Source organism: Maylandia zebra, linkage group LG17 (genome assembly GCF_041146795.1).
Source record: "Maylandia zebra isolate NMK-2024a linkage group LG17, Mzebra_GT3a, whole genome shotgun sequence".
In the NCBI taxonomy this organism is placed as follows: Eukaryota; Metazoa; Chordata; class Actinopteri; order Cichliformes; family Cichlidae; genus Maylandia; species Maylandia zebra.
The window spans coordinates 15,690,840-15,702,911 of record NC_135183.1 but is presented as its reverse complement, the minus strand read 5'-3'; the positions used below and the strand labels follow the sequence as shown (position 1 = coordinate 15,702,911).

The 12,072-nt window shown below is 40.4% G+C and overlaps 2 protein-coding genes and 1 pseudogene across 6 annotated transcripts in view; 2 read left to right on the top strand and 1 right to left on the bottom strand.

Moving 5' to 3' along the window:
* The first annotated feature begins 283 nt into the window (after positions 1–283).
* On the top strand, positions 284–8,100 carry dohh (deoxyhypusine hydroxylase/monooxygenase). Of its 5 annotated transcripts, none has more exons than XM_004569303.2 (6): positions 284–418; positions 958–1,067; positions 1,599–1,766; positions 3,757–3,833; positions 6,308–6,563; positions 6,819–8,100. In XM_004569303.2, exons 2-6 carry the CDS (start codon positions 962–964, stop codon positions 7,127–7,129), a joined length of 918 nt encoding a protein of 305 aa, XP_004569360.2. In that variant the 5' UTR covers positions 284–418; positions 958–961; the 3' UTR covers positions 7,130–8,100. The 5 variants fall into 5 exon arrangements, with proteins under 5 accessions (XP_004569360.2, XP_023009459.2, XP_004569359.2 ...); XM_023153691.2 differs by having other exon boundaries at positions 320–418; positions 961–1,067; XM_004569302.4 differs by having other exon boundaries at positions 320–449.
* Positions 8,101–9,050: 950 nt separating this feature from the next.
* The window catches only part of rsph4a (radial spoke head component 4A), a 6,603-nt gene continuing 3,581 nt past the window's right edge, over positions 9,051–12,072 (top strand). The window contains exons 1-2 of the mRNA XM_004569305.2: positions 9,051–9,275; positions 11,205–11,427. Of these exons, the coding sequence (XP_004569362.2) occupies positions 9,190–9,275; positions 11,205–11,427 (309 nt within the window). The 5' untranslated portion in view covers positions 9,051–9,189. The remainder of the gene's footprint in view (positions 9,276–11,204; positions 11,428–12,072) is intronic.
* The window catches only part of LOC143413353 (regulator of G-protein signaling 7 pseudogene), a 945-nt pseudogene continuing 306 nt past the window's right edge, over positions 11,434–12,072 (bottom strand).

Below are 12,072 nucleotides of genomic sequence, written 5' to 3'. Positions count from 1 at the left end.
ATAACCCCCTCTAGAACACTGAGGTGAATAAGTACTCGTTTTTACTCGAAGGACATAACCTCACAGTAGTAATAACCGTACAACTGTCTGTAAATTGTTCTACACTTGTATAGCATGAGCTTCTTTTTTTTACTTTATCTGTCCGACTAAAGAAAAAAGTTACACACACAACATTATTAGATTTTTTTTCTATTGCTACCTCCATTCCAAATATTGTAAAGGTGTGTGGTTTATGTTCTTAAATAGCCCTGTTTTTTTGTTTTTGGAGCGACATTTGAGTCTACACTCCATACCAGCTGGTGGCGGCAAAACACAATTTCGTAGTTTTCCAACCACCTGCAAAAATAACAAAAAAGAAGAAGGACACAACCGCTTCCTGCGACTGTCCGTGGATTGTGCTGTGGGGACCGTGACGGAGGTGTGTGAAACGCTGTACATACTGAAGCTTGGTATGTTTAGACAATGGTTACACTGAGCACCGTTGTGTGGTGGAGTTAGTGAATACCGTGTGAGGTAGTTGTGAAAGAGTTCAGCCAATGATAGGCGATGGTTTATTTGTCGAAGCCGGTGTGCTCAGCGCGTGCTCCCGACTCAGGCGCGAGACACCGGAATGTAGTGAAGTGACAGCGGTGTTCACCAGGAAGGAGAGAAGCGTGAAAAAGATCAATAATACATCATATAAAGTACAGAGTTAGCTGCGGGCCGTGGACAGAAACGATATCTAAATACTATATCCTCCGCAGCTGGTTTTAATATTGGCCTGGACTCGAGGTATTTAGTCAAAATCCTCATATGTCTCGGTTATAGTCTATATAACCGTTTTGTTCTCACCTAGCAGTTTTAGATTTTTAGCATAAATAAGATAAATAAGACTTGAATATTAGTAAGACAAAAAAGCTTTCACATTGCTCTAAGTTTACAGGTCCAAGAGTCATAAGTGTGTTGCTCTCTTTCCAGCAGCATGGCTACTGTCGAGAACGTTTCATCAATAGGACAGCATCTGGTGGACCCGAGACAGGACCTGACCAAGCGGTTCAGAGCTTTATTTACCCTGAGGAACCTGGGAGGTAAAACACCAGGACCACAGAGTTTTTTATTTTCAAAAACTGGATAAATGACAAAAGCACTCAGCTAAGTAACAGTACTCAAGATTTGCAGTAGTATTTAGGACTCCAACATTGGTTTGTAGGGGTGGGACTCACCCCACACATTCAGTTTCTTCTTTTTTCTTTTTTTTCAAATGTAGTTGTGGTTGTTTCTGTCCTTTCACTATATTTTAGTAGCCCCTATGTTTTCCAACAAAACTCACATGAAAAAAGTAATCTTTAAATCCCTAAACTTTGCAATAACGTCTTGTTCTCAGACTTGCAGCCTCCAGTCTTTTCCTCGTCGTCTGGTTGGCTCAATCACAGAAAGCAGCACTGTACTGTTTGAAAGACAAGACATTCAGTTTTTTCTTTTTCTCTGAGAGATCTTTTTTTAATGTAAACTGAAATCACAGCACAGCTGTTGCATATTGTTGCAATATATTTGCTGTGACTGAATGCCTGTAGTGATTTTTGGGTGAACTAATTCAGGGTGTCATCTGTGTGTGTCAGGTGCTGAAGCTATAGAATGGATCAGCAAAGCCTTCGCTGATGAATCAGCCCTGCTGAAGCATGAGTTGGCTTACTGCCTGGGACAGATGCAGGACAAACGGGCCATTCCTACTTTGACTGCTGTTCTCAAAGATAAACAGCAGGAGCCAATGGTTAGGCATGAAGCAGGTAAGCATGCTTGATGAGGTTGAGGAGTCTGTGTACTACCAACACAAGTATTTTGACAGAGTATGTTTTATGTAAGCTCTGTGCTCTGCACAGATGGTGCGTGTCCAAGTGTTCATTTGTTGCTGCACTAAGTACAGAAGTTCCCAATTAATCTGCTTTTTGTATTTACAACACACGCGCAATACAGACGCACGTGCACTGTGTAAAATACCTAGAGTAGCAGAAAAGTAGAAAATGAGCTACTCTCTTGTGTCATCAATTTTTTTTTCCTAACAGTAATTTAGGTAAGGTGGTATAATTAAACAATTACCGTATTTCCCGGACTACAAAGCGCACCTGAATATTAGCCGCACAAGCTAAAATCAGGGGAAAATCCTGTTTTGTACATACATTAGCCGCACCTGACCAAAAGCCGCAGGTGTTTCAATATTGACTTATCATATGTAAGAGAATATGCACAAAGCGAATTGTCAGGAAAGAGATGGCTGTTTGGAGACATCACTTTTATTAATATTTTGAAAATCAAGTTATGGGTACATATTTGCACATGTGCTGTGCTTCATAAATGAGTAACAAATGTAGTACATAACAGTAACCTACAGCACACCAGAAAAATAGATTCAGACTACCTTTTAGGCTCAGGTGCAGTGACACGGCTTTAACAAGAAGAAAAGTCAGTCATTCACCACCATCTTCCTGCGCACTAAAACCACCAAAGTCCTCTTCTCCAGTGTCGGAAACGAACAGGCTCAGGATGGCTTCGTCATCCACTCTCCGCTTCTCTCCTTCGTTGTCACTTTCAAAACCAAAGATAATCCTCATTGTCAGTGTCAGAGTCGAACACCCTCTGAAGGGCCGTGGCGGTGTCCTCCTCTCCATCATGCAGCAGTCCAGCAGCCAACTGATTTAATAATACAACTTGCTTTTCGCAAGTTTATCGCCGCTCGTCATCCACGACTCCCGCTGAACGCGTAGCGCTACTTTGAAGTTTGTTTTTCGCGCTACTTGTACGGCACTATGTTGCCTGGCGGATGGACATGTGACCAACATACCACTCTTGAACCCCGATCCTTCCGCCAGGCAACGTAGTGCCGTACAACAGCGGAACAAACAAAACAAATCGTCTTACGATATGACAAAAATCATGGACAATCTATAGAAAAGCCGCACCTGACTAAAAGCCGCAGGGTTCAAAGCTTGTGCAAAAAGTAGCGGCTTATAGCCCGACAATTACGGTAAATAATATAATTTAGTTGCTCCTTCACAAATCTTATCTTTGCTAAGTACTTTGTGACAAAAAGCAGTATAATCGTATAATCAGCTGCTTGTCAATTGAGTCTGAAGCTTTGCCATTTTGGGCTGGTTACAACGTAGTTGTTTTTTTTGTGCTGCAGCCTTGTGGAGATGGAGTAATGACATGTAGACCAGTTTCATGTACTGCAGGTTCTGGTTTGAGAGATGCAATCCTCTCCCTAGCTTGCTCTGGTCTCTAGAGCACCACAAGGACCATTTATGCAGACAGTGGAGCTGGAATTCCATCCACTGCAGTACACAATCATGGCATCTGAATGATATCAAGGACTGCCAAAACAATAAATACTAAAATGAGTAGCCAAATATACTGCCCCCACATTAAAATGCTTTAGTGGTCTTTGTAAGGAGCACTAGGTGCCTTGCGAAAAGGCCACACTTTGACAGAATTGTCCCTAAAGAAGGTCATGTTGAACTGAAAGAAACTGAGAATGTGCATTTGGCATGAGGGACTGTTAGTGAGCTAATATTTAACCACTCTCTTTCTGCTAAACATAAGTTTGTGTAGAAAAGTATAAGTTTACATACATGTGTATGCAAACTCACAATACTTTCCTGGCGTAAGCATGATGGATGCTTTTCAGAAAATATTTTGAGACTTGCAGGATGCAAAAACAAATGAAAGCTGGAAACAGCGGTGCAGTTTTGAAGTCTGACTGCTATCTCTGTGTACTTGTAGGGGAAGCTCTGGGGGCAATTGGTGATTCTGTGGTTTTGAACCTACTGAAAGAGTACAGTCAGGATCCTGTCATTGAGGTAAGAGCATATCACAAAACTTGCCTGCAACTTTCAACTTGATTTCCATTTTACCTGCTACAGAACAGACCTACAATTTAGGCTTGGACTAATTTAACAGGATATTAATTAATTTTGAAAGTAACTGAAAAACTTGATTGACTGTTGTATTTGAATTGACTGGTTGTTGTCATGCCTTTATTGTCACATCACCTCCTAACGGCCATCTTTCAGGCTGCTCTTGATGTTTCCTGCTGCCTTTTAAAGTTTTTTCCTAAAACCTTTTACTAAGTGTATTAAATCTTTGGTGGTACAGAAACTATGCCCTCTACTTTGACATCTTCAACTCTATAGTGTCACCACTGCATTCCAATCCATCCCTGAAGTGTGGTTTTCCTTGCTAGCCTTTTTAAAATATTATCATTATTATTATTATTTATTTTTTTAGCCTGTTTATTAACTGCTTGCTGCTCTGACATTGTCTGCTGGTATACTCAGTGTTACAAGATGATATCCAAGACTCCGTCTTGTAAGTTGGGGATCAGCGCTTGTCTTGTTGGGTACTGCTGCTGCCACTGCCACCTCTATTTCTGCTGCTGTTACTGCTCCTACTGCTGCATCTGATTGATGACATGCTACTGTGCCCCCTAACTGCTCACCATCTGCCACCACCTTGAGCGTCCTTTTAATTCTGGTGCTTGTTGTTGATCGCTCTATGGTCTGACACATGGCGGTGCCCACATGAAGGACATTAAGACCACAAAGTCTCTGCAATAGTTGTCTGTCTTGGCACTAATGACTTAATATATTGTCAGAGAACCTCAAGCAAGGCTTTATACACCTCGTGGGCAGCCACTGGAAAGCAATCTGTCACCTCTGACTTGCTGTCATACCCCCTTTTATTTAGTAATGTAAAGTTCAGCTGTTTAGAGTTCAATGGCACATCTGGTTTAAGAGCTAATGCATTAATAAAGACATTCCCTTTGTGTACTACAACCTGTCATTCCTCAACTGCTTTGAACTTTTTCAAGCGAAATTGCCTTCACCGAAACCACTGGGATTCACACAATCTGTCCACAGGCATTGAACTAACCCTTCACTCTTGTGGTCTTTACAGCATAAATCCTGTTCACTCCCACTCTATTACAGAGACAGCTGTTTTCTTACCATTGCTACTAGGCAACATTTACAACAATACCAGTGTGATACCCATGTCTGTTTACCCATTTTCAAGGTCAACCACCCCCACTTTACCATTTCCTCGGATTGTAAGACACAGATGGGAACAATCCCATCGATCATCTTTGCACATGCAAGCTTACTAAAATTATTGCTCTCTGCTTCAATTATTGCCAGTTTTTCCAGTAGAACTTTATCTAATTAATCATATATACTTAACAATATTGTCACCTGTATCAATCATTTCCTGTATCGGTGAAACTTTCCTTAAAATGTGGGACTGTGGAACTTTGTCCACCCAATACTTAAATTCCCAGAGGTGCTCAAGCCGTGTTGGAGTTATAGCAGTAGTTTACAAGGGTAACTAAAACTGTGTTCCATTTACTCCTGGTTTATTTCACTCCTTCAAATTGCTAACATTCAACATTCAGTGTGAATTTTCTGGTCTACTGGTTTTTACTCTTGGTGTATCTATAAACTCCCTGCAGCTGTCTTATCAATTCAATTCAAAACCCCAGCAATCATATCACCTCCTATGAGAAAGCGCTTTGGCAACAGTGGGAAGGAGAAACTTTCTTGTGGTGGCCGCAGCACAATGTGCCAGGTTTTGTCACAACGAAAGTCAGTGTGAGACATGGTGAGCATAATGGCCACATTAAGGCACAACCCCCACTAGGGTTTAAATACCTGGGACTCTCCACCATTTGATTTGGTGAGTTCTAAGTGAGTGGTAACAAAATCTTGCTAATTTTCAGAGGGTATACATACCATGTTACGGTCATAAAAACTGAATGTGAGCAGAGCAGCAGTTTGAAATTGACTGGTTAAAATACAGTCATAATGGTCCTCATATACTCATCATCTCATGTTGTTTCTTTGTTTGTCAGAAACATTAAATATGTAAGTCAGAGGAACTTTAAGAGACGCTAAGCAGAGACAAAGTAAATATGACTTCAACTTTTGGAAGAATTCAAGTCTGATATGTCATTTAGCATGCTTCATACAACTGTGCTTTATTTAGCACAGTCACACACTTGACAGTTAACTCACACCTATGATCTCATAGGCCTGGACTGAACCACTGACTTTCCCAGTATATAATCTCATTTGCCTCAGTATTTCAGTGTTTTAACTTCATAATTGGACATATTTTTATTTATAAACAAATGCCATTTATTATTTTTTGAGGTTTACATTTGGTGATAATTTCAGTTACTCTTGATACTTGAAACCACAACTAAAATTGCAGCTTGCACTCTCAATTATTAACACTCGGTTGATACAGAAAATGACATAAAAGTTGACAATCTATACAGGTTGCAGAGACATGTCAACTGGCTGTTCGACGGCTAGAATGGCTTCAGAGTGGAGGAGAGAAAACGTTGCAGGACGGACACGCAGATAAAAACCCCTACTGCTCTGTAGACCCAGCCCCTCCAGCAGCAAGGAAGAGCGTGCCAGAGCTGCGCTCCGCACTGCTGGATGAAAGCCTGCCACTCTTTGACCGCTACCGTGCCATGTTTGCCCTGCGTAACCTTGGCACTGAGGAGGCTGTGTTGGCACTAGGAGACGGTAAGGTCCAACTTTATGGTAAACAATTATGTGAACATTTATTTCACTCAGCAGTCATCGTTAATCTGATAATACTACATGCAAACTATGGTTCTAGAACACTCAAGGAACTTGAAGATGTCGTTACTGAGCACCTAATAAAATATATGCATATATGAAAGTCAGTAACTGTAAATCCTTGTGAAGTATAAAAATAAGTATGTAGAACTACACAGATGGAAATTAATATGTGCATCCGATTCTGTTTGCCTCCAGGCCTGCAATGCTCCAGTGCTCTGTTCCGTCATGAGATTGGCTATGTTCTGGGGCAGATGCAGCATCCAGCAGCAGTCCCAGCCCTCCGTGCAGCTTTGGAGCGTTCCAACGAGAACCCCATGGTCCGGCACGAGGCAGCGGAGGCTCTAGGCTCAATTGGCAAAGACGAGTGTCTGGCCGTGCTGCAGCGTTACCGTGAAGACCAAGAGCGTGTTGTCAAGGAGAGCTGTGAGGTTGCACTTGACATGCTGGAGTATGAAAACAGTGGACAGTTCCAGTATGCAGATGGATTGGTCAGGTTACAGGGTTAATTTTTAATTATTTAGGTCAGTACTGAGGTCACCTTGTGTTTAAAGGTAATTAAACACAATTTGTTGCTAACAGTAATATTTTCTTTACTTCAATATAGCTAAGTTGAAAACCAAATATATTTAAAAAAACAAAGGGTGGAACATGGATAATATAGGGTCATCCACCCTAATAGCCTGTGCCTTTGACCAGCTGCTGCTCTTGCCCCATCATTCAGCTGCTCCTTCAAATCATCCCCAAGTACAAATATGGAGGAGAAGCTGCCCAGCCAACAGCAACATTGGGAGACGTGCACAGAAGCAATGGAGTGAGTAAAGAAGGACTGCTATAACAACCAGCCAGCCTCTGTTGTATGGCACCAGAAACAGACTGGTGATCAGGAGATGAATGAGTGTGGTTTGTTGGGTCCTAAATTTTAAAGCCAAAGTAATCAACTCTATCCAGCTTGCATATTGAGTTTTTTTTATGTCCAACTAAAAATCAGCCCACTCAAAAAGATCATCTGGAAAAGAGCAGAGTTTGTTTATTGAATGGAGTCATATAAACGATAAAACAGACTGTCACAACCAACAGAACAGCAGGACAACACAAAGCAGTGCAACCCCAGGCTATAGAGCCTTCCACATATTCACGTGCAAAAGACAAAACAACACAGAAGAGAAGGCAAAACAAGAAAATGGGGCAGAAAAGCGTGGCAAAGAGAGAGCGAACCCTCCGGACCCTCTATTTTATTGAGTAAGGACCCTCTGCTCAATCTGAATTCATCCTGCATTGTGCTTCTACAGTTTGATGCAAACTTCTCATTTTAAACTGTCTGCTACAAGCATTCGTGGTGTGACGTAGACCTTGATTTGTCGTGCTTCTCTTGGTACTTTGCTCCTAAATTACCATGGAGCACAGCTTGCAGTTTAAATGTAAATTTTTTTGTTATTTACAGTCAACTGTATAAAATTAAAATGATCTTACATACTAATGTCTCTCCTGAGTTTCACGAAGACCTTCTTCCCTCAAGTCCTACAACTCAAATTCTCATAACTGCTTGTGGTTTTGCACATCAGATAATTAAAGCTTTATTTGTAAGCATCAGTAAGTAAGCAATAAAGTACAGACTTCATGCCAAATAAAGAATCCTTATTATCACGCCTGTCAGCGTAGTCCAGAGTAGGTCTATTAAGACATGGATGAGTGAGTTTGGTGTGTAAGAACTTCACCTGCACAGAGTCCCTATTTCAACCCAATCGAACATCCCTGGGATGAATAAGAGCAGAGACTGCAAGGCAGGCATTTCTCACAAAGCCCTTTGGTGCTGCAGGTGAACACTATCCAGGTACAAAAGGACAAATGTGAGTTGTTGGCAACTTGTACCACTGTTGCTGAATTTTGGAAAGTGATTTATGTCTAGGTGTAGATTTGTGTTGATGTTTAATTAATGGAAATTCCCTGCATCCTTAAAACTACAGAATCCAATTTGTCCAAATTGTCGAGATTTAAAGTGGATTATATAGACTAGGTGTATTAGAATAGACCACATACTTGCAGTAAAACAGCCATTTAGGCTTTAAAAAATAAAAATACAACTCAAAATATTTTATACATAAAATGGATAATATAATGTATCTATAAAATGTTTATATAATGTTTTATATTCAGTCGGGCACATTTGTTTTTGATTGTTAGTTAAATATTTTAAAATGTACGTATTGATCTTTCAGTGGTTTTTAAAAAAATTCTTTTTAATAATTCTTATTAATTAAACAATAATAACAAGAAGTATGATGTCTTGTATTCATTATGACGGTATAGTTTTAATTTTCCAAACACATCCTGGTATCGGATAGCAAAGGCAAGCAGTGGTGTCGCACATCACTAACCGCCAGGGTGCATCCGCGAGCCTAGCAACCAGAGCCCTCTGTTAGCGAGCGCCACCGTTACAGTAACTATAGCAACCCTTGGAGTCTATACGGCGGTACATTGAGAAAGCGGTAAGACGAAATTTTGGAAGTCTTTTCCACGCTTGTATAAACCGTTACTCTGTCCATACCTCAGACGTAGTTGACGAACGATGGACGGAAAAGAGGAGAGAGTACAGTCAGCTGCCGCGTTCAAGTCTTATATGTTGAAAAACAGCACAAAGAGCAACCTGAACCTGTAAGTTACCTTTTTATAGTACTAGTTAGTATCTGATGCTCTCATGACCTACTTGTCTGTTTGTTAATTTATTTCAATCATGTAAACAATGTGCACAAGTTCATTTAGAAAAGAAAAAAAAGCTATACAAAATAAAGCCAATACATTTCAACATTGCTTCACCGGTTCTGATTCAGTTACATATCGAAAGCAGTGGGAAGAAGTGCACACTTATTTAATCCCACCCATTCGCAATACGTTATCGGTCAATATTTAATCAGCTTCCTTGCTGATGTAATCTAAGTTATAATAATGAACACATTTATAATATAATATGATATTTACACCAAATCGTATCATTATGTTTTGTGATTCCATAGCTTTGCCTCCACACTACAAGACCAGTACCTCCATTTTTGAAAAGTTAGCTGTACAATGCAATAAGCATGAATAAACTTTCCTAAACAGAGACATTCACTGAATTTCAACATTCTCCCTTTCTTTATAACTCCTTTGCTTAATTCGATGTTATTTGATCTGTGATCCAAATGTAACTATTAACATATATGCAAAAATGTTTGAAACATGTTAAAGCTGTATTGGCACCAGGGCATTATCGGGCTATGGATAAGATTTTGTAATGATATCCATAGCTGTATAACCCCTAGATCTAGTTCATTCTGATTTCACTGAGTTTCGTTTCCTTCCGTGTCCTGTTTGACTTGGTCTCTGTGGATCCTCCCCAGCAATCCCCTATGTGTAGCATGTTATGTCTGGTTGCGAATGTCAAGTTTTTGTCTCTGTCTTGTCTCCATGTCTCTCTCCCTCTTTCCCTGTCATTCTCTCTCTTGCTCTCTCTCTGTCTTCACTTTCTTTGTGTTTGTCTTCCTAGTCTTGTCTCTGTGTCGCCTCCCTGCATTCCCTTTATTTAGTCAGTCTTGTCTCTGTTTGTTTCCCTTGTCTTCCTGTGTCTGGCCTCTGTCTGTTTGCAGTTTTATTTTGATAGTCTCTAGTGTTATGTGTATCATGTTCAGTGTCGCTTTCCTTGTCTCTACAGCAAAGAACATTACTAATAAATACTGGTTATAAAGAACCTTAAGCACACTTTTATCATTTGATTTGTAATGCCATTATACAATAACGTTCTGCATTCTTCAGTTTCTCCTCCCCTTTCATAAAGGATGGTCCAGTATGCTATGCAGAGGATGCAAGCATTAAAGCACTGAAGCTTCTTTCCTTAGTATTTGAAGAATACTATTATGTCCTCCATGCAGATACTTCCATATCACGTCTGTTAGTTAGGAACCTTCCTAAGCAAAATTGGCTATTTGAACGCATATTGGGTTTCTGTATGTGTGTGTGTTAGTTCATGTATTATTTCTTTATTTCCTGTCTCGTTAATTCCGAGTTGTTTGCAGCTATCTTTCCTGATGTTTACCACCTCCCTAATTACTTACTGTGTGTATATATTGTCTCAGTTTTCCGTCATCTGATGATCTCTGATGATCCCTCGGGATAAAACCCCCATAGATGGTGGTCTGATTAGTAGATGTACGCTCACGGCATCCTGAGCCACAACCACTGGAACTGGTGTCTGTGACTTATTTAGTGACACAAGAGCTTCTTTTTCACTCTAATTAAATTCTGGCTAAATTTTTGCATGTTAACTAGTATTGTGCTGCCCATGTGAGTTGCCAGGGGAAATGCACCTTTAGAGGTGAGAACTTCAAAACTGTTGCAAGACCAAATTTTGCAGCATTTAAAGATGCAGTAAAAAGAAAAGGCAGTTTAGATGAAATAATACAGCAATACAACAGAATAGTCTCATGAAAAACCTTTGACAAAATGTCTTGTGGAACCATATGGCATCTGTGTATTAATATGTGTGCTAATATGTACAACTAAGATTTATAGGTTGATATGTACCAAACTGTGTAACTGATGTTCTAGTTATGACCACCTCACTCGCTTGCTGACGAAGTTGATGGATGAGCAGCCACAAAATCCAGTGGATGTGATAGAGGATATAAGCAGTGATGTAAAACGGGGTTTGTTAGAAGAGATGCAGAGCACTCTGCAAGATCTTCCAGAGACTACAGCTGATGTGGAGCTGGCTAAGCAACAGCGCCTGCTCTTTACTCGGCCAAAAGATGTGGATCACGAGGAGGAACTGGTATTGACCACACACACCTACACTGTTTGTTCTACAACTTTTATATACAGCAATCTGTCCCTTTGTTAAATGCTAAGGTGATGGATATGAGGTTAGGTTGTGGATCCGTTCAATTCAGTTTTATTTATATAGTGTCAAATCACAACAACAGTTGCCTCAAGGCATTTTATATTGTAAGGTAGATCCTACACCAATTCAGAGAAAAAAGAGAAAACCCCAACAATCATATGACCTCCTATGAGTAAGTGCCTTGGCGACAGTGAGAAGAAAAATCTCAGTTTTAACAGGAAGAAACCTTGAGCAGAAACAGGCTCAGGAAGGGATGGCCATCTGTCATGACTGGTTTTGGATGAGGTGAGGAAGACGGAATCAAAGACATGCGGTGGAACAGAGCCAGAGATTATTAATAACTAATAATTCACTGCGATTGAACTTCACCAGGGAAGTGTGTTTGCCTTGCTCCGTTTCAGGTTTTTTCCTCACCATCAGAAGTTCTTGGTACAGGTTGGACTGTAGAAAACATGAATAACTGTCACTTTTCATCAGCTTTAAGATGTGGTGCTATCCTATGCTTCTTCATAGCTGTGATGTCCCGGGTCATTCAGGTTTTGACTGGTGCATTTGTAGCTGTGGGAGTCCAGGTTG